Here is a 22062-nt window from a genome sequence, read left to right as displayed (position 1 = left end):
ATTAAATTTTATTTAAATTTTTAAAATTTAAATTCAATTAACGGCACTTGTAGTACATCATTAGTTTCAGATGTAAATCAATGTTTTTTTAACTGAAAAAGGCCCTAAGCTTGTTTCTTAACTCATGAGCATGGTAACAATAATAATAATAGGGAAACGACCATTTATCGTGTGACTGCCATGCTCCAGGTTCTGCGCTCGGTGCTTTGCAAACATTATCTCCTTCCTGTTCAAAAAAACAACAAGCCCTGCAACACAGTTGTCATTGGCCTATCTAGAGTTTGTCAAATGGGAAATGAAGACTCAGAAAGACAAAAGAAGGTCAGATGGTTAGTAGACACTGATCTGTCCATGCATGGAGATGGATGGCTGCAAACCCCTCTCTGCTCAGCCCATGGCCCCGGCCCCAGTCTCTGAAACCACTCTGCTGTCTGCCCGTCACAGGCTTGGACGCCCCCAGCCAGATCGAGGTGAAAGATGTCACGGACACCACAGCCCTGATCACTTGGTTCAAGCCCCTGGCCGAGATCGATGGCATTGAGCTCTCCTACGGGATCAAAGATGTGCCTGGCGACCGCACCACCATTGATCTCACCCAGGATGAGAACCAGTACTCCATCGGTAACCTGAAGCCGGACACCGAGTATGAGGTGTCCCTCATCTCCCGCAGAGGTGACATGTCCAGCAACCCGGCCAAGGAGACCTTCACAACAGGTAGTGGGCCTTCCCCGGTGAACAGCCAGGAAAGAAGGGTTGTGAGACTTCCATCCCACTCTGCTGGGGTTCCTTCCAGGCTCCTCTGACAGTAGAAATAGAAATAGACAGTAGAAAGGGAAATTTCATTCCTTAAAATGTTTATTTAAAAATATTGTAGCGATTGATCAACTTTTTCAAGTAAAAAAAAACTCTATCCAAATAACCTTCTAAAACACACACACACACACACACACACACACACACACACAAAAGCATACTGGGAAGGTGCTGGTTTGACAATCTCAGGTAAAAGAAGTTCTGATTAAAATAAAATTCATGTAAATATTTCCATAATAAAAGACAGTTTATGGAAAGCATGAATAACAAAGGTGCCTCTGGCATTCCTTTTTTTTAAAGATTTTATTATTTGAGAGAGAGAGCACAAGTGAGGGTAGGGGCAGAGGGAGAGGGAGAGAGAAAACCCAGAAGCCGACTCCCAGCTGAGCACGGAGCCGGACACGTGGTTTCATCCAGGCCCTTGAGATCATGATCCGAGCTGAAAACGGAGACTTACTGACTGAGCCAGCCAGGCACCCCTGTGGCATTTTCTTAGAAGTCCCAATGGATCCATCGATCATTGAGTCAATAAATATTTTTTCAGAGCTCAGAAACATATGAATTATTAGAAATACAGAGATGGGCACAGCAGACAAGTTCTTACACTCACAGACCTTATTCGTAAGTTTCTGTGTAGTTTTTTCTTTTTTTTTTTTTTAAGATTTTATTTATTTATTTGGCAGACAGAGATCACAAGTTAGGCAGAGAGGCAGGCAGAGAGAGAGGAAGGGAAGCAAGCTCCCTGCTGAGCAGAGAGCCCAATGCAGGGCTCGATCCCAGGACCCTGAGACCATGACCTGAGCCAAAGGCAAAGGCTTTAACCCACTGAGCCACCCAGGTGCCTCTCTGTGTAGTTTTTTTAAGCATAAAATCTGAGGAGCATGAAAATGACTAGAGTATCACACACATTAATAACGGGGAAAGGTAAACAAATAAGTAAAATAAAATAAGGGCAAAAGAGGTGCCTGAGATGCAGTATTTGTTAGATCTGTCCGTTGGGTATTGAGTTGAGGGGGTGTTGCCATTTTTTCTCCAGGCACAGGTGCGTTTCATGTCTCAGCTTGAATTTTCAGACTCCCGCTCTCCTAGTGCCTGGTGTTTTCAATGCAAATGTCTCTTCCTCTTCCAAACAGGCCTGGATGCTCCTAGGAATCTCCGTCGCGTCTCCCAGACGGACAACAGCATCACCCTGGAATGGAAGAACGGCAAGGCGGCCCCTGACAGTTACAGAATTAAGTATGCACCCATCTCGGGAGGTGACCACGCCGAGGTTGAAGTCCCACGGAGCCAGCAAGCCACCACCAAAGCCACGCTCATAGGTGAGCTCTGCCTCCCAGACCCAGCCCACACGCACACCAGGTTGGGAGGGGTGGGGCATGTCCCCATTTTGCAGCCCCCCACAGAGAGAAAGAAGTGCAAACCCAGCAGTTCTCTCACTTGGACTTCAGCGAGACAGTCTGTAGAACATACCAGACACTGAGAGATCATAGGCTCCAGTGACAGCTCAGGACTGTCTTCATGATCCTCTGAAAGTCTTCCCAGTTTGGGGCTAAATATCCACCTGCACATTCTCCCTTAGGTTTGAGGCCGGGAACTGAATATGGGATCGGAGTGTCTGCTGTGAAGGCTGACAAGGAGAGCGATCCAGCCACCATCAATGCGGCCACAGGTGAGACAGCCATTGGTCCCCACCACCTCTGGGCTGGCGCTGGCAGATGCACTGGGGCCCAGGAGGCAGAAAACCTATTTGGAAAGAAACAGTAGATGCACAGAGGAGAAAGCGGCCCCTAGAATCATCTAGCCCAGATGTCCAATTCAAAAGTAACGTAAGCACACCGCATCTTAATGATTCTAAAGGGGAATGAGGTTTTTTTTTTTTTTTTTATGAGAAATTGGAACCAGATTTTATAAGAAACCTGCAAACTTTTTTTTAAGTTCATAATCAGTTCTTTTTCTTTCTTCTTCTTCTTTTTTTTTTTTTTAAATAAACCACAGTCTGATCAAAACACATCTGGGAGGTTTTCTTTTAGGAAACACCTGACTTTTATAGTATACCCTTGTCCTACAGACAGTAAGTAGCAGGAACATAGTTCCAGACAGACTGTGCTCTTACTTTCATCCTGAAGTTCCAGGCTCTGGAAGAGGGTGATGAGGAAGGAGCTGTATGATTTGAAGCCATTGATTCTTTACTCAAGTTTTCTCCCCTCCCTGGAAAATTTGTTAAAAGAAAATTTTTCCCTCTACTTTTCCACCAGCCTCTTCCATCCTTCCCCCAGTCACTGTGGAGAAAAGGGGTCTGGTGTGCAAAGGGGATGAAGGTCATGCCTCATAGAGCTTCCCCATTATGGACTCAATGCTGACCACTTGCACAAACACACTTTTTTTTTGTAAGATTTTATTTATGTATTTGACAGAGAGAGAGATCACAAGTAGGCAGAGCAGCAGGGAGAGGGAGAAGCAGACTCCCCAGTGAGCAGGGAGCTCAATGCAGGCCTCTATCCCAGGACCTTGGGATCATGACCTGAGCGGAAGGTAGTTGCTTAACTGACTGAGCCACCCAGGTGCCCCACACACTCTTTTTTATCTTTTTCTTTGGAGGTAATTGTCAGTTCACATGCTGTTGTGAGAAATGACACAGAGAGATTCCCCCTAAACCCTTTGCCCACTTTCCTCCAATGGTTAACAACTGTGTAATCATTGAACAATATCACAACAAGGAAATTGACATTGACACAATCTATCAGCTTTATGTATATTTCACCGGGCAGTACATGCAGCTCATTTTTGTAGGTGGGTATACTTAGCCCTACACCGTTTTTTTTTTTTTGGTTTTTTTTTTTTTTTTTTTTTTAGATTTTATTTATTTATTTGACAGATAGAGATCACAAGTAGACAGAGAGGCAGGCAGAGAGAGAGAGGAGGAGGCAGGTTCCCTGCTGAGCAGAGAGCCCGTTGTGGGGCTCGATCCCAGGACACTGGGACTATGACCTGAGCCGAAGGCAGAGGCTTTAACCCACTGAGCCACCCAGGCGCCCCTAGCCCTACACCGTTTTATCCTGAGCAGCTTTTCTCATCCATCGGTATGGTTAAGACACAGAATAGTTCCATCACTAGGGTCGCTTTTGTCCCCTTTTTTTATAGCCACAGGCAACTCCTTCCCTCCCTCCCCCTCTCCCTATCCCTGGGCAATCCCCAGTCTTCATCTCTGTACTGTTGTTATTTCAAGAATGCTACATATAAGGAATCATACAGAGAATGCAACCTGCAGAGAGAGGCTTTTTCACTCCATGTAATTCTCTCAAGGTCCGAGGTCTGTTCAAATTGTTCCTTGTGTCAACAGTCAGTTCTTTTTAGATGCTTTTAACTGAGTAATATTTCATGGTATGGATATATACCACTATATCCTTTTTAATCTTCCAAAACGTGAAAACAGACCCAGACGAGGAAGTTGCCTGCAGCCATACAGCCCCTGTAGAGCAGAGCTGGGATGCTTAGCCCAAAGCAGCCCTGCCTCCCCGCCTGAGGCCTGGACATCTCTCTGCTTTCCTCCCAGACATGGACGCACCCAGGGACCTGCGCGTTTCTGAAACCACAGAGACCAACCTGACCCTGCTCTGGAGGAGGCCTTTAGCCAAGTTTGACCATTACCGCCTCAACTACAGCCTGCCCTCCGGCCAGCCGGTGGACGTGAAGCTTCCGAGAGACACCACGTCCTATGTCCTGAGAGGCCTGGAGCCCGGGAAGGAGTACAGCATCCTCCTCATCGCCGAGAAGGGCAGACATAAGAGCAAACCCGCACAAGTAAAGGCATCCACAGGTGAGGTCAGCCTCTGAGCTCTCTCCAGACCCTCTGCTGATTCTGAGGTTTGCAGACCCGGAAGTCAGGCTGTCTCCCCAGGGGAAAACCAGGTGGGAAAACACACAACTTTCTCTACATAGTGCTTTGAAGGAGCTACTTAAATCTCTTTACCTTTGTCAACTGATTCAGCGAAGTCTTCTTGCTGGGAAATCACTAGCATTTTCTAAGATATTTCTTCCTAGGAGAACTTAAAGCACCGGGGTTTGTGTTTGTCTTGGGATTTTTAAATTTTATTTTATTTTGTGCATTTTACAGAGTTTTTTAAACCATTTCTTATTTTTTTGTTCCCCTTCTTTAGCCTAACAATGAATTTACTTCTCATTTTATTTTTTTTTCAAGATGACCAAGGTGTTGGTAATAATTTTTTGGTTTTTTTCCACTTAATGTTTTTTATGTTTATTTACCATTATTATTTTTTTTTTTTTTTTAGTAATTTCTACACCTAACGTGGGGCTCAAACTTATGACCCCCAAATCAGGAGTCACGTGTTCTACCGACTGAGCCAGCCAAGCACCCATCCCACTAAATGTCTTTATTTCAGGTCTTCTGCTTCCTTCCAAGGTTACCTGAAAAGTTGCATCTGATCCTTGGAGGCTAGCACAGTGCCCTCCCCATTTTCTCTTTTCTCTTAGTCTCTAAGAGGCAAACTTCTTTTTTCCATGACAGCTAAATCCTGAAGTGTGGTGTTCCTTCTAGCCCAATATCCTGTTCCTGGTACCTGCTGCCATAGTTCCTCAGTGGCTAAGTTGAAAAAAATAATCAGAAAAAAAAATCCATTCTTCCAGTATGAAAAATATGTGCACGGAATTGTGGCCCCAAACTATTCAAGAGGTATGGGTGAAAAATGTTAATTCTTCAGGGCTTGACAAGGAAAGTCTTTAGTCTCAATTTAGTCTTTATTGAGAAAACCCACTCAATACATTGTAGTGTGCTGATATCTAAGGGGAAAGTGAGTCCTGTACTTAGCATTGTTATTTTCACTCATGTGCTCCTGCTCACTGTCTGTGGGGAAAATTAGACAGTGGGAATATTAGATTGAGCGCCATCAAGGAAAGGGGGTGATTGGGAGAATCAGGGTCAGCTGGAGAAAGTGTCACGGCAGAGATGTTAGTCCAACTCAATCTTGATAAGCAGAAAAGAAGTCGTAATGATGGGCAAATCTGGAAATGGCCTTGAAGAGTCTTCGTCATTTATGAGTACCTTCCCTTGCATATAACAGAGAACTCAAAAAACAGTCACTTCAGCAAAATGGAAGTTGGTTTCTCATAAGGTAAATCTGAAGCTAGGTGGTTCAGGTCTTGGGTAATAGTGCCAAGTTATCAGGGACTTGGTCTCCTTCTCTTTTTCTGTTCCACCATTCTTAGTCCTCGGCTCCATTCCCAAAGTCACTTCCATGTCACAATATGGCTGCCACAGTACAGCCTTCACATCTGTGTTCTAGGCAGCCTGAAGGAGGAAGAAACAAAACCAAGAAGGAGTACCTCCTAGAAGAGTCTTTCTGGAAACTTCACCATTGACTACTACTCATATTTCATGGGCTACTCCACGCTATAAGCAAGTCTAGGAAAAGTAGTCTTCTGGCTCAGCTTGTTGCTGCCCACATAAAATTATGGTTGTTTATAAGAGAGAGAGAAGGGATTATTGGTAGACAAAGAGCAGCCTCTTCACAGAGTCTCAAGTGAGCTCAAGTGGTCAATTCTGTTGACTTTGCACTGCTTCCCACCCATCTATGAGATGATCATCAAGGCATTCTGGAGGGACAGTTCAATCCTAGGTAAGGAGGGGCAACATAGAATCCAGAAAAAATAGTTCTCTGGTAGAGATTTGAGTGTTTCAACTTTATAATCATGAGCTTGTCAGAAGGTGTCAAGGGACAGCAAATGAACCTGAAAAACAAGAGAGAAGACATTTCTTTCTCTTTGTTCTTCCTACTTCCTCTCCTCCTCTTCCTTCTCTCTCTCTCTCTCTCTTCCCACTTTTCCTTGCATTTGACAAATGCTATAGCAAAGATTTTCTATCTCTACTTCATTTTACTCCATTTTACTCTCTGGCTGTAGGTAGGTTATCTCCTGTCTCCAGCGGAGAAGCCCCAGACCTCAGCAGCTCAGGAAGACAAAAGTTTTCAAGTGAACCACAGGCTGAGATTACTTTGTCTCCAACTAAAAGCCCAGTTTTGGCATCCCAAAGACTCAGTGGTTTCATTTCCTCCACCACACATCCTTAATATGGTTTCCAAAAAATCACGTTGTCTATTTAAAGACATCTTTCATTTCAGGGGAAAAAAAAATGTGCAGAGTCCCTTTTATTGGCTCTTCCCCCATGGTCTCCAGAATATTTTTCCGTAGGGCTTTCTCCATAGGACAGTTTTATTTCATTAAAAGTGAGGTGGACATCTCTTTCCTTCTCTCGAATTCTATCTTTTCAAGTCTTCTACGTTACTTGACCAGTAATGTTTACAGCTGAAATCTGTGCACTAAGTTCTAGGGATTCTAGATCAATTAGGATTAGGATAGATGTGTGCTGCTGAGGAACTTGCTGATACACAGCCCGACAACACAACACTCCATTTGCTAAAGCTGGGGGAACAGAGAGTTCAGCAGGAACATGGGATGATTTCTGGGCATCAGGAAAGGCTTGAGATGGGCGGAAACTCTTGCGCAGACACATAAAGGCAAACAGGACTGTGCTGAAGATTATGGAAATAAGTACAAATATAGGCTTGACCTCGTACCTATGAGAAGAAGAAAGAAACATATCACACGGGACCTCCTGAGCAAGTGTACTTATGGGATTTTGAGTCCCAAGATGTCACAGGCCCATAGGTTCAAACCTCAGAAGCAAGAGACTCCCCATTCTGCATTGCTAGATTCCTTTTTTTTTTAATTTCTTTTTTAAAAATATTTGTTTATTTATTTGAAGGAGAGGGCATGAGCAGGAGGGGCAGAGGGAGACAGAACAGGAGAGAGACTCTCAAGCAGACTCCATGCTGAGTGCAGAGCCTCTGATACAGGGCTGGATCCCACAGTCTTGAGATCATGACTTGAGCTGAAACCAAGATTGGATGCTCAAACCACTCAAGCAGCCCCATCACTGGATAAGAGCACAAGTCTGCAAAGGGGTCTTATGGAGAAGATGTGGAATTGGCTGTCCCCAGAGCAGTTTTTCCCCAGGGAATTCCAGAGCTCTAACCATGGAATTGAGCCAAAGGGCAAACTTTTTCCTTGACGCAGAACCAAATTAAAAGTATGTGTAAGCCAGCTGCCCATCACACCTGAAATAAAATCCAGAGACCCTACCACAGCCTACATGGCCCTAAAGGATCTGTTCCTTCCAGTCTCTCTGACCTCACTCCCACCATTTATCCCCTTGTTCGTTTCACCCTGGTCACCCTGGCCTTCCTGCTGTTCCTTGAGTATACCAAGCCTGCTCCTACCTCAGGGCATTTGCGCATGCTATTTCTACTGTCCAAATACTACTCCTCTCCCGGTTATTCATTGGCATCCCCCTCATTTTATTTAGCTCAAGTGATTTCTCAGCAGACTTCTCTGGCCACCAATCTGAAATGGTGTTTCCATCCTGACTGACTCCTTCATGCTGCTGCAGAATTCCTTACCTGCCCTGATATTTTTCAGTAGTTGGTTTATTTGCCTATGACCTGCCTCCTACTACAGACCAGAATGTAAAGACTCTGTCCCCTTTATCTAGTGATGTGCTGTATCATCCCCAATGCCTTAGACAGGGCCAAGCATAAGACATATGCTTCATGAGGCTTGGGGAACCCTAGCTACTCCAGAGTGGTAATGTTTCCATTGAATCTCCTGGTCTTTTCCTTCTACTTCTGCATTAACAGCCCAAATTCCCTCTGTTCAGGATTAAGGGAAGAAAAGTTACTCTGTTGTCTTCAGTTAAGCCTACTCTAGATAGAAAAGGAAGGAAAGAGAGGAGGGAAGGAGAAAGGAAAGGAGGGAGGATCGGGAGAGGGAGGGAGGGAGAGAGAGAAGGAAAGAGAGAAAGGTAGAAGCCCATTAAAGTTGAGGAAAATTAATGTGTGCCAGGCATCTCCCCCATGCTCCACACCCTGCATTTATATTTTGATAAACTCAATGAAACCCCACTTAAAGTGGAGGCCATGAATTTGCTGTGAGCACGAGGGACATAGAGCAGAGAGAATATGAAAAACACAAGGCCAAGAAAGCATCTTTCCTTACCAGCATAGGAACTCATCTGTGATACCCCGGTAGTTCTCATAGGTTTGGAAAGCAGAACGGTGGCATTTTGCTTGTAGTCACAGCTGCAAGTAACAGGGAACATTCTGCTGTGATACCATTTTGATTTATTCATGGAGCAAACCGAATTTATTCAAATATTTAACCCTCCAACAAATATTTATTACTTACCTGCTATGGGTCGGGCAATGCTGGTGTCTCTGTAGAACAGGAAGGCACACAGTGAGGCACACTGCAGTGAGAAAGAAAGAACTGAAACCAAAATTATAAGACTATAACTAGTCTGTTTTAGAGGGAAGTTTGGGAAGCTATGGGAGCAGAAACAAGGATCCATTCCAGACCTGAGCAAAGGGAAAGATGGATACCAGAGAAGGCCTTTTGGAAGACGTGACACTTGGCTGAGTCTCCAAAGAGGAAAGGAAGTGCGGAAGGGGGTAATGACATTTCCAGCAGGAGGAACAGCATGTGAGAAGACATGAGCCACTTCCTACTAGTGAAACACAGGCTTCCCAGTCCTGCCCTAAGATAGAGTAGGAGCACAGCAAGGTATGGGGTTCGAGACATCATCAGAGACTGTCTACGAAGGGCAGTGAATATCGTGCTAAGGGGTTTTGACTCCATTCTTGACAGTGATAAAGAGTCACTGAAAAGTTTTAAGGCAGGCAAGGCATTTAATTTTGATTATCTTGACTTTGCAAGGTGAGATCAAAGCAATTAACTCTACCCTTTGGGTCCTCAGGCTTGAATTTGGCCATCCACCTGCTTTGGGAGAATCACTCTCTCCCATCAGTGAACGCCGCAAGTGAATTCCTAATTAGCTAGCACTTGGTAATCACCATCTACAAGATGGTGGAAGATTTAAAGCTGGCACATCAGAAGGTTTAAAGTTGGCACAGCCAGAAATTCCTCCAGGCCAGCTGGTCAACCCACCCTGAGCATAGAAATGGGATTTCGAAATTCTGATTTCCCAGGCCCACTGACATTGTTCAGAGGGTAGATGCCAGTGCACAGCTGTAAGAAAAAGACAACAGCCTTTTCATAAAGAAATGCCAAGAAATGCAGTGTGGAACAACACAGCGGAAACACTGGGCTTTGGGGACAATAAGGCCACCAATGTGTCATTTGCTGTTGAAATGTAGAGTTTGCATTTATGTGAAACTTCTTAGTCCCCACCTCAGCTATTGTCCACTGTATTTTTGTTTGTAGCATTCCCTCTAATTTCATAATTATCCCTTCAATTTATCTCAATTCTATTCACTGAAGTTATACCTTTCACTTATCTGACTAGCATTTGTTTAGTGAGAAAGGGTGGGAGTAGGGGACGCCAATAGCACCCATGACAGAAACAGTCATAGTATGGCTCACTAAAGATAAACTGATACTCTTCCTTGACCTGCTTGTTAAAAAAAAAAAAAAGTAGAAGGATAGTCAAATGTTTTGGTGGAAACATCACCCTGATTATTACTATTTACTGAGCAACATGATGTTATGTGGAAATCATCTGTCAGCTGTAAGAATGGAGGGAGCAGGACGTGAGAGGTGTCATACAATAGTGTCAGTGGCATAAAAAAAAAACATTCTAGAGAGAAGAGATGGTTCTCCTCAGGAAGGGATAGTTCCCACTGCGCATCCTCTCCTGTCCTTTCTGCATCCATCTTTACTGCAAGAGCTTTCCTAAACCATCCCTGACCCACTCCTCCCCACCCCAGTTAGGTAACTCGCCTCACCTTCCCTGCAACAATGGTTCTTGACATTGTTTTCATGGGAAAAAATAAAAAAGGCTTTATGTCTGAATTAGAAAGACAGCTTAAAAAGCAGTTAGCTGAGAAGGAGAGATGGTGAATTAATCCACATAAAGAGGAAAATTGTCAGTGCCATCCAAGCTCCTCACAAGCAGTTTTGACAGCAGGAGAAAAGGAGAGGAAAGTGGGATGAGTCACAGGGGGCATGTGTGGATGATAGGATTAATCTCCCTACCCTTGAAGTGTGGCTTAGATTGGTTTTTGTCCTATATCTCTAAATGCATGAGGACTACTAGAATATTTGAAAAGGACACACTCTTGATTTTAGTTGTGCTTAAATCCCAAGATCAAGGAGACAACTGTTACATCAGTAGCAGTGCTTTTGGCCTCACAAGGGCCAGTGGGTTTAAGGATGGCTGACTTTCCCTTTCTTTCCCCAAAATGAGATGCATTGGGTCCTCTCTTTCTGATCAATATCACATTTGTGTGGTTAAGAACTGCTTCAGGTAAGCTTCAGGGCATAAATTTGCGTTATATGAGGAGCCCGTAGAGTGGAGTTCAAGATGAAGCATGGCCAACATTTTCTGTAAAGGGCCAGAGAGTAAATATTTTAGACTTTTCAGGCCATAAGTTTTCTGTCACAACTATTCAAGGACCCCTGTAGCACAAAAGCAGCCATCAACAATACATGAATTAACAAGCATGGCTGTTCCAATAAAACTTTATTTATACACCAAAATTTGAATTTCATTTGTATTTTCATATATTATGAAATATTCTTCTTTTTGGATTTTTGCCCCCAACCATTGAAAACTATAAAAAACTCTTGTTAACAGTTCATTACCAAAGTAGGCAACAGGCCAGACTTGGCCCTCGGATCATAGTTTGCAGACCCCTGTTCAGATCAAATAAGATTTGCTGGAGTGCAGGCTTTGTCAATGTGAAACACTAAGGAAGAACTTTTCCCAGAACTTGGAAAAGTCTGAATTAAATAGATTCTTGAAAATAAAGATTTTTTTCCCTCAGAAAGGATGTCTTCCATCCAGTCAAGCTAGGATTTTCAGGTTAGAAGTGTCCTTTAATGGACACATAGAGCTCTTTTGAAACTAGCAGCCAATGGGAGGCATAAATGGAGAAACAATTTGTTCTTTTAAATGAGCTCGAGGCAGTTCTTGCTCTGTTGTTTACAGGATCCCTTTCTAGAGAAAGTCCTTTATTCCTAGGTCACGAAAAGCCCACTTAAGCTCCGCCCTGGGTGAATTGTCACCGGGAAGGCATATTCAGACAGGTGTGTTATTGCTGTACTTTGTGTGTACAGGAGATGATTGAAGATGGCACCTTTGCTTTTAATTGAGCTTAATAAGCTCTGTTTGTCCAGGCCTCAGTCTTTCTCTCCAGTGAGGGACTGTTTTGCAAAGACTCCTCCCCTTCCTCAGTACAACCTTACTTGGACCGTGTTCATTTATCTCTGATCTTCCTAAAGTGGTTTTATGTAAACTGACTTGAGCCCCCGGAACTGACAAAAAACCCCAGCATAGAGACTATAAAACAGATCCTCTAGATGAGACTGAGGAAGCAAGATCCAATTTTCTCAAAATGCAGAAGACTGAGCATCCTGGGAATGCCTGGAGGCTGTTCCTTATGAGCAGCTTAGACCCAGCATCCTGGGAATGCCTGGAGGCTGTTCCTTATGAGCAGCTTAGACCCAGCATTCTGGGAATGCCTGGAGGCTGTTCCTTGTGGGCTCATCCTTACGATGACAGACACTTTCCATGATGGAAACCAAAGCCTAGAACACTACAAACATGGATGTGTAGAGTTTTCTAGATCCACAGGACGCTGGTCAGGAGGAAAATGCCATTTCCGAAAGACACAGGCAAAGAGGTAACAGGGAAAAATAAGTATTATACTGAGTTTTCTGTTGATGTTTTGATGGTGGCCATAGTGCTGGGGTTTACATTGAGAGAAACATGGCGATCGGCCCCACCCCAGCCCCCACGGCAGGCCTTTTCAGCGTTGGCAATGACTTTGCCATTTCTGGGTTCCCAGAAGGAAAGGAATTTGAGGAAGGGTTTAACTGACCCATCTCTGTCATTATTCAGGCCATGCCCCCGAACTGGAAAACCTCACCGTGACTGAGGTTGGCTGGGATGGCCTCCAACTCAACTGGACCACAACTGACCAGGCCTATGAGCACTTTGTCATTCAGGTGCAGGAGGCCAACGGGGTGGAGGCAGCTCAGAACCTCACAGTGCCCGGCAGCCTGCGGGCTGTGGACGTCCCGGGCCTCAAGGCCGCCACCCTGTATAGAGTCACCATCTATGGGGTGATCAAGGGCTACAGGACACCAGTGCTCTCTGCCGAGGCCTCCACAGGTACCTCTCTCTCATGCTTCCATTTCTAGCTCCTGCTGTCCCTAACAGGAAACCACCCACGGCTCATCAGACACGACTCACTTCTGAATGGACTTGGTCTGCCCCAGGTCATAGTGCTGTGGTGTCTCATAAAGGGGAGCCGTCAGGCTGTACGACTCCGGGGGCACCTTTGACAGCGCACCCCATGTGAACAACACCCTGTGGGGTTGTGCAGAGACCTGCCTGGGGACGATACCCACAGCCCCAGCGGCAGGGTCGTGAGCTTCATGGACTCCCTCCCAGGAAGGGATGTGAAGACATTATATTTAAGAGAAAAAAAAAAATCAGAACATTAATCTCCCTGTGCACTGAGGGTTGGGGCAACTCTTTAATGAAATAAGATATTTCATTAAATATAAATATAATAATATATATAATATATTTATAATTATAATAATTATAATATAATTATAATTATATTTTTATAAATTATATATATTTATATATATAATTTATATATTATAAATATATATTTTATAAATTATAAATATAAATTATAATTATAAATATAATTATAATATAATTATAATAATTATAATAATTATAAATAATACAAATATTTTTCTAGCCCTCATGCTCTTTGCTCGCTTTCTCAAATTCAGGAAGTTGCACGATGCATGTTTGTCTAGAGAAAGTCCTGTATTTTTCAGTAATATGAAGTCTACTCAGGTGTTCAAGGTTCCCTGGATCTTGCTGTATGATTTGATCATGAAACTCGTTCTTTGTCCTTCTGCAGGGGAAACTCCCGGTCTGGGAGAGGTTGCTGTGTCCAAGGTGCGCTGGGATGCCCTCAGGCTCAACTGGACTGCTCCGGAAGGAGCCTATGAACAGTTTTTCATTCAGGTGCAGGAGACCGATGCGGTCGAGGCGGCCCAGAACCTCACAGTCCCGGGAGGACTGAGGTCCGTGGACCTGCCTGGGCTCAAAGCAGCCACTCACTATAGTGTCACCATCCGTGGGGTCACGCGGGACTTCAGCACCACTCCTCTCTCTGTTGAAGTCTTGACAGGTATTCTAGACCAGTCCGTTAATCTGCTTCCTCCCCTTGTCTCTGCTCAGGGGGCATCCGAGCTCTTCCTGCTGTAAGCTGGGCTCAGCCACCCCCCCCCCCAGGGGAACACCGGTGAATCATTCCCACTTCCCTCCAAATGTCCTAGCCCTTATTTGGACATGTCCTGGTCCAGCATGGTAGCCAATTCCATGGAAAATTCCACCTACTCTTCCCTTACAAAAGTGAGAGGTGGCTTTTCTTTCAAAACAAGTTTCAATCATAATAGCTAAGGAGTTGGAAAGCACACTTTGCAAGTGGAAAAGAAAAAAAAACTGGTGTGAGCTCATTTTAAGAACACACTAAAAGATTCCCTAAAGCCCCATTTATATGTTAAGCATGGAAGTTATGAACAATTCCTAGAACTGTCTTTCATTCCCGGAGATTGAAGAGAAAAACCCTGGCTTTAGTGCCCACAGTTAGAGCATGCTCCATACCTGCCGTAAATCATGCATCTGTAATCAACACTCACCAGACGACTCCGCCCAGCCTCGGCCCGACGAGGGTCATCTTACCCGAATCCTCGCATGCAGTTCCTTTTTTTAGTAACTCGGCAACTCTGTGTCCTCATGCAGAAGAGGTTCCAGATCTGGGAAACCTCACAGTGACCAAGGTCGGCTGGCATGGCCTCAGTCTGGACTGGACGGCCCCCGATGGGATCTATGAGCAGTTTATCATTGAGATCCAGGAGGCTGACCGGGCCAAGGAAGCTCACAGTCTCATGGTTCCCGGGAACCTGCGCTCCGTGGAAATCCCGGGCCTCAGGGCTGGGACTCCTTACACAATCACCCTGCAAGGCGAGGTCAGAGGCCGCAGCACTCCACCTCTTGTTGTGGAGGCCATCACAGGTATAGGACCCTCCTCCCACACCAGAGACTTGACTGAGCCAACCTCCCTTTGGGATAGAGAACATTCCCCAAGCGTCATAGTTTCATCTCCATGCTCCTGACGGGCAATGCGAATGCAAGTTCTAACTTAGGAAGGTCTGGGTTGGAAGTCTGCTTTCCTGGCTGAATGCTCTTGGGTCTGTCATTTGACATATCTGAGCCTTCTTTCCTCGCCTTCAGTTCAGAGATATTACCCCACCTCAAAACGTTGTCCTGAGCAGTGAATGAAACCATGACCGAAAGTGCTTAGTTAAGCTCCCATCCTGTAGGAAATACTGAACAGCAAATAGGTTAATACATCAGGCAGCAACGTATCATAATGAAAATAGCAGAAACAGTAGGGCTGTGGCACAAGAATAAGGTCAAAAGTTTCTAGAGAAATCTTATCATGAGTAGCCTCACAGTCACTGATTGCCGTCCAACGGGTAGTCATGTGTCCATGGGATAACCTTTGAAATGATCTGGCCATCTTCAGCTGAAACTGTCCGAGTCTCTCACTCTCTCCTTAACAGACACTCAGGGCAGCCCGCACATTTCCAAAAGAGAGCAGCAGTCACATTTGACTCCAGTGTTTTTCATTCAGTGTGGAGAGGAAAAACAATTTATCTCAATTTGTCCCCTGGAAATATGCTGTTGCATCTGTTATAGGAAAATTCTGTGCTGTTTGTGAGGTTTTTAGAAACAGCCTGAAAGGGGGCAAATGAGCCAAATTTTTGGTGGGCTTTTATGCTGGGCCCTCAGCCCATGCCCTTTGCTATACGTCCTGTGTTTTTTTTTGTTTGTTTGTTTTTTTCTAATTTATTTGACAGAGAGAGATCACAAGTAGGCAGAGAGGCAGACAGAGAGAGGGAAGCAGGCTCCCTGCTGAGCAGACAGCCCGATGTGGGGCTTGATCCCAGGACCCTGAGATCATGACCTGAGCCAAAGGCAGAGGCTTTAACCCACTGAGCCACCCAGGTGCCCCCGTCCTGTGTTTTGATAATACCACCCATATAACCTCATTCAAATAATTTGTTCTTCTTGCTCACATATACCAAATAAATTTGGTCCTCGCGAGAAGGATTCCAAAAATGAGAAAGGTGATGTCGCAATCCACCAAAGCTGGCCAGGTTATATGGTCCTGTGCTGCTTGAAATATCTTCAGACCAAAGGAGCAAAAGGGGCTTTTGAGGCCCGTGTGGTCTGGATACGGGATGCTAGCGGTCTCTATCTGTAGTATGTAAACTTTTGTTTTGAGCAACAGAACTCCTTTTGCACATGAAATCTCACCAGGAACCCCACTCCACAACAGATAAATGGATAGCTCTTCTCAGTGAGCGAGGGAGGCAGAGGGCACTTCCTACACGGATAGCCCCCAGAAGCATCACGGTCATGTGGTACCACTTGAATCAGCCCCTCTAACAGGCTGAGTGTGCTCAGACTCACCACTGAGTCCTGAAATATCTAAGAATAAGTACTTCAGGGGCACCTTTTGTGGCTGAAATTCCTACAGATAATTCCTTTTCTAACTTCGAATCCATGGCCCCTTCAGCCTTTAAAAGGAGAAGAGCCTGGGGTTGCATTTTATCCTCAGAGGTGTTCCCTTCGGCAGTGGGCTTTGCCATGTTCAGAATCCAGACTTCCTAAATCTGCAATGAGAACTACATTAACTGTCCTTCCTACGTGGTGGAAAGATAGATAGTGGGCCCTGCTCTGCACCATTTACCAAGCAAAACATAATCACTTTTAATTAAAAGTGGGCCCTCATTTCGCACAAATGGCTTTGCTTCATGGTGCAGACATTCCTCATCCAGGCACAAAGTACTCACGGAAGGTGGGAGGGAAAGAACTGAGCCAAGATTCCAGCACAGAACATTTGATCCCTGAAAGCCAAGTAAAGTCCAGGGATAAAACAGCAGACTTGTCCAGACCGAGACAGCGTACACTCTATAAAGCCAGTCCGATAGCAGGTGGCCAGAAATTGGACAGTCTCTCCAACGTGAAGTCATGAAACGAGGCAGACAGTTGTTTCCAGTACCGCTGAGAAGCTCCAAGGGGAAACATCTGAACAGTGATGTGTTTGTTGTGCTGCCGCTTATGGGGCACTCACTGTGGGTCAGGTATGACCCTCAGGGGGGTTGTAAATGGTCTTTAAGCATCACACAGTCCAATGACAGGGCACTGTCCTCTCCCTCTATAGATGAAGAGAGTGAGACTCAGGGACGAGCTGCGTGATAGGTCCAAGACTCGCCGGTGGTTAAATACCATTGTTGGAGTTCCAACCAAGGCCCAGCCGCCTGCAAAGCCTTCACTTTTAACCATCCCTGCCCTCCTTACCCTGACCCGCAGTCCCACTTTGCCAGCTGCCCTGTGGGTTCTGGCCCTGCATGCCGAGAGCCCTCCCAGGTGGGTTGTTCAGTGGTCCGCTCTCTCAGTGCTCTCTCAGTGAGCCGTGCGGGTCTTCCCCTTTCTGGCCATTTGCAACTCCTAAAGAAAGCTGTGGCCAGGTTACGGGTATTCAAGCTGGAAATAAATGCCCAGAGACCAAGAAGGACCACACATGCCCAGGAATACTCTCCCACCTCTTTCTGTCTTGCGTAGAGCTGGGCTGTGGGACATTTTGGTTTCTTCCTTTTGTGCTTCGCGGAACTGACCGGTACCTCTCTGTCCTTCTTCAGAGGAGCTCCCCCAGCTTGGGGACTTAGCCGTGACCAAGGTTGGCTGGGATGGCCTCCAACTCAACTGGACCACAACCGACCAGGCCTATGAGCACTTTGTCATTCAGGTGCAGGAGGCCAACGGTGTGGAAGCAGCTCAGAACCTCACGGTGCCCGGCAGCCTGCGGGCTGTGGACGTCCCGGGCCTCAAGGCCGCCACCTCATATCGAGTCACCATCTATGGGGTGATCAGGGGCTATAGGACACCGGTGCTCTCTGCCGAGGCCTCCACAGGTACCTTCCTTCCCACTGCCGATGCCCCTCCCCAAGGCGCCTGCTTCTTCTCCAAGAGACTCTGCGGAAATCAGCTTCTCTCCCTGAGTCCTTCCTTCTGCCTCTTAACAGCTGCTCATGCATGCTGAGCGACAGCCCTGGGAGCTGTGCCTCGGTCTACAAGCCCCGGCCATTTCGAGAATGAATGATAGAGCCATTGCCTTTTCTGACCTCCAGCCTCTAGCCTCTCCCAGCCTTTACCTAGTCCTACCACTCCCTCTCTTTCCAAATGATGGCATTCTGTTTCAGGAGACAGCCTGATGGTTTTAATTCTCTTCTCCAGGGCTGGAATAGAACTAAAAGCCGTCCCCTCCCCTCGCTGTGTGTGAGTTCTGGTAGAGCACAGATTATTTACTTTAGAGAGTCCTTTTGCTAGTTGGAAACCAGTACTTTACGATCCCAGATCCCTCATGGGTATGGGTTCTGTGGTTCTTGCATTTAAAAGAAATGTTTTAATTTAAATGTTTCTTTAAAATGCACTGAGTATAATAAGAGAACTGAATTAACCTCCTCCGGGCACTTCTCTCAGATACTGAGTCATTGTTAAGACACCAAATTAGCAAATAGCACGACCAAAATGGGAAGGAGAAAAAAAAAATCACACAATTATGACTAGAGACAGTACCAAAGAAAAAGTCATTCATTAGGAGAAGTCCACACAGCAGCATTCAAAGCAAGGAATGTCCCAGGCTATGAATGTCAAAGATCTGATGCCCTTTTTGCTCTTTTAATCAAGAGGTGCTCCCTGGAGTGTTGGCCTCCGCGGGGCACAACCCAAGGGCCAACCCAGGAGGGTGCGTTAAATTCTACTCATCACTCTGCTGCAACTGGCAAGGTGGCAAGGCATTCAGTGCCCCCCAGGAGCCTGCCACAGTGAGCAGCCTTCCCAAGCACTGTTTACCTTTGCTCCCCTTCCTCCATGCCTCCACTGGGTAGAAGCTCAGCAGAGGCCATTGTGTTTGGTTCTGCAAGTGCTTGCCCCATTTTTAGATAGTTACTGCAACTAAACTTCCGTGCAAACCCATACAATCTCCCTGATTCTAGCAAAAGCATCACTCCGCATTTTAGCCTTAATCATGTCAATAATCCTTGCTGAGACAAACGTAATACAGACAGCCACTGTGTGAATGATGACCTTGAAACGCCCAGGAATTGCAACTGAGGCTACCCAGGATGGACCCAGGGTCCTTTGATCTGACATAGGGATCATAAATCATCCCTCCCCAGAAAGCAAGAGAAATCACTTGCCATTTCTGATCTTTCCTGCAGACCTTGTGGTTTGGGTGCCCTTAGTACTTTTATGTGTGTGGGGTTTTTTTTTCCCCTTTTTAATGATATCAACAGTCTTGTTTCTGATGAACTGGTAGGAGGGCAGAAGGGCCGTAATTCCATCCGATCTGTGTCTCACCACATCTGATGGGATGGAAAGGCCTTCTCCTTCCCTGCTAGAGAAGCAATATCAGCTCTTACCACCTTGCTTCTGCCTGCCCTCTGCCTAGTTTATTCCTGCTGCATGACAAAGTGTTGGTGGGGCAGTCTCCCAGACAAAATGCTATTTCTTGGCCGAACAGGGCGGCCTGAATCCCTTGCCTCTGCTCAGCTCTCCTGGTTGGCAATGCAGTAGTAGCTTTCTTGGCTCACGCAGAAGCAGTTAAGAGAGGACGAGCTTTTCCAACAGAATATGAAAACAGCCAGCCCTCATCAGGGGTATATACAGAGACAATACCAAGAACCACGCTGACGAGTTGCCGGTTCCCTTTAAGTCACAAAAGCAGAAGCCTCCAGGTACCACCTTGGGAGGGTAACAGCATCAGAATTACTCAGTCTTCATTTAACTAGATGGGAGTTCCTTCAAAGCAAAAAACACCCCCAGGAGGGTGCCAAGCAACTTTTGGTCTCCTGAGTGCAATTCAAGAGACTGAGAGCTGCCAGCACGCCTATCTTTTGAGCGATGGCCAGCATCCCCGCCGTGGGGCTCCCCGAAACATCTGAGCTTAGCTCCGCAGTTCCCGCTGACATCATCTAGATGGCTTCTCCCACTCAGGATCTCAGCCAGCCCGATCGCGTAAGGCAGCTCCAGAGCAGGAAAATCTAACTGCCCAACCTTCCTCTTGGTCTTCCCTTGTTAACAAATCCCCTCTGTCGCTCCCGTCGGCTCCGCCAGGTAACACCTGCCGCCTCTCAACTGTAACCTTGAACTAGCAGATCCTTCTGCCCAGCCGTGGTTCTATTAACAACCTCAGTCTTAAAACACAAGCTTGATCATTAACCCCCAATTTTTTTTTCTTCTCTCCTGCCCCCTTTTTCAGCCATAGGACCTGAAATTGGAAACCTAACTGTTTCTGACATAACTCCTGAGAGCTTCAATCTCTCCTGGACAGCCACCGATGGGGCCTTCGAGACCTTTACCATTGAAATTGTTGATTCCAATAGGTTCTTGGAGACGATGAGATACAATATCTCTGGGGCTGAACGAACCACCCACATCTCAGGGCTACCCCCTAATAATCACTTTGTTATCTACCTCTCGGGACTCGCTCCCAGCGCCCGGACCCAGATCGTCACCTCGGCCACCACAGGTACATCCGCTCTCTCCCATGTCTGACTCCTTCTCTCTAGGTCTCTGGAGTCTTCTCCGCAAGGGGAAGCCGCTCCTTCTCACCTGCTGAGGCCATAGCTCATGAACTTCTCCAGGAGGCAGGGCTGGAGCTCTGCTTAACCTAACTCTCTTCCCACAGCGGTCCCAATGGTAAATTTCCGTGAAGTCCCCTGCCTGATCTATTACTGACCAGGACACGTGCAGCCTTAAACATAGTCTGATCCAGATTGTCGAATGGAATCTGGAGAAAAGCATTCTGCCCTTCCATACCTAAAAAACCAGAGTTGTCCTTGATTTGGAAAGACATCTGCATCAATCAAAGAGGTCTTAAAAATTACATTTTGTGTTATCCTAGTTGACCTCCTAATACCCAAGTATCCCAATGATTTAATGAAACTGGTGCTATTTGTTTTGTTTCAACTGGGGAAATGTCCAAAAGAAAAAAAAAAGAGCAGGTTACTAATCAGATGGGGGCACAAGGAAGCTGTGCCATCCAGAATGCCCCAATTCTATCACCAGCTCTAGGAACAAAGACCTGAGCATGCTGTCTTGCCCCCAGAGAGTGAATGCTTGATTTCAAAAATCGAAGTAGTCATGTTTCAATAAGGAACTTGGTCAACCAAAGCATAAGTTGCTCTTACTTAAATTTGTACTGTCTGTGGTAGACATACTATGTGAGATATTCTCTGGGATGCAGCAAAAGGGCATGCTCTATCTGAATTTAGACAGGAGAAGCTTATCCATTCAAAATAGCATTCTTAGCCCATTTGGGGCAGTGAATCAGTAAATCAGAAAAGAGTTCACATCATAGCATCAAAATCGTCTATCACAGAAGTTACCCATGGCTGAAGGAGGGTCTATCCTCATTTTACGTGAGACTACAAATTGTCACCAGGGTGGTGGAGAGGTTGTCCCGGCCAGATTCAAGTACACTGAGACCTAGGGAAGAAAACCACCCAACCCCACCTCTTCTTTTCCCATGGCACAAACTGGGTTTCAACAAAGGACCTGTGTCTTTATCCAAGGGTGAGGTCTAAAACTTCATGGATTTAGTCTTATGTGTTTTGGTTTTTGACTCTGTAACCGTGTTTTAAACTGACACGCTTTCATATCTCTTTGTTTTCTGCTTACTTTAGTAGCCGAACCTCTCCTTAGCCACCTCACTATCTCAAATGTGACCTGGGCCAGTGTATCTCTGTCGTGGAAAGCCCAGGAGACTACCTTTGATAGCTTTCTTATAGAAATTAGGAATTCTGACCCCCGCCAGGAAACAGTGGTACACTCTCTGCCCGCAGTGTCTCGTAGCTCTGTCATCGCCAACCTCAATGCTGCTTCTAATTACACTGCCCACCTTCATGGGCTGATTGGCGGGCACCGTGTTCAGACTCTGACGGCCCAGGCAACCACAGGTACTTGCCACAATCGCTTCGTCTCTCTCCGTTGAACTTCCTCTGAGGGTGTAAAAAAAAAAAAAAAAATCACTCATTACCCATTTTTCATCCTCC

At 45.8% G+C, this 22062-nt stretch overlaps 1 protein-coding gene and 1 long non-coding RNA gene across 2 annotated transcripts in view; one reads left to right on the top strand and one right to left on the bottom strand.

Moving 5' to 3' along the window:
* LOC111146196 (tenascin C) overlaps positions 1 to 22062 on the top strand; it is a 110180-nt gene that overhangs the window by 55402 nt on the left and 32716 nt on the right. The window contains exons 11-15 of the mRNA XM_022501635.1: positions 12743 to 13015; positions 13791 to 14063; positions 14678 to 14950; positions 17647 to 17919; positions 20268 to 20537. Coding sequence (XP_022357343.1) covers positions 12743 to 13015; positions 13791 to 14063; positions 14678 to 14950; positions 17647 to 17919; positions 20268 to 20537 — 1362 coding nt within the window. The remainder of the gene's footprint in view (positions 1 to 12742; positions 13016 to 13790; positions 14064 to 14677; positions 14951 to 17646; positions 17920 to 20267; positions 20538 to 22062) is intronic.
* LOC111146197 lies at positions 5555 to 10271 on the bottom strand. The gene is made up of 3 exons (XR_002640524.1): positions 9070 to 10271; positions 8881 to 8963; positions 5555 to 6558 (listed from the first exon to the last, which is right to left on the bottom strand). It is a non-coding gene; the product is annotated as an uncharacterized LOC111146197 (long non-coding RNA).

The sequence above is a fragment of the Enhydra lutris genome, unplaced genomic scaffold, assembly GCF_002288905.1.
Source record: "Enhydra lutris kenyoni isolate GAN:26980312 unplaced genomic scaffold, ASM228890v2 scaffoldscaffold13, whole genome shotgun sequence".
In the NCBI taxonomy this organism is placed as follows: Eukaryota; Metazoa; Chordata; class Mammalia; order Carnivora; family Mustelidae; genus Enhydra; species Enhydra lutris.
Note: the sequence above shows the minus strand (reverse complement) of the source record. Positions and strands in the feature narration are given on the sequence as shown.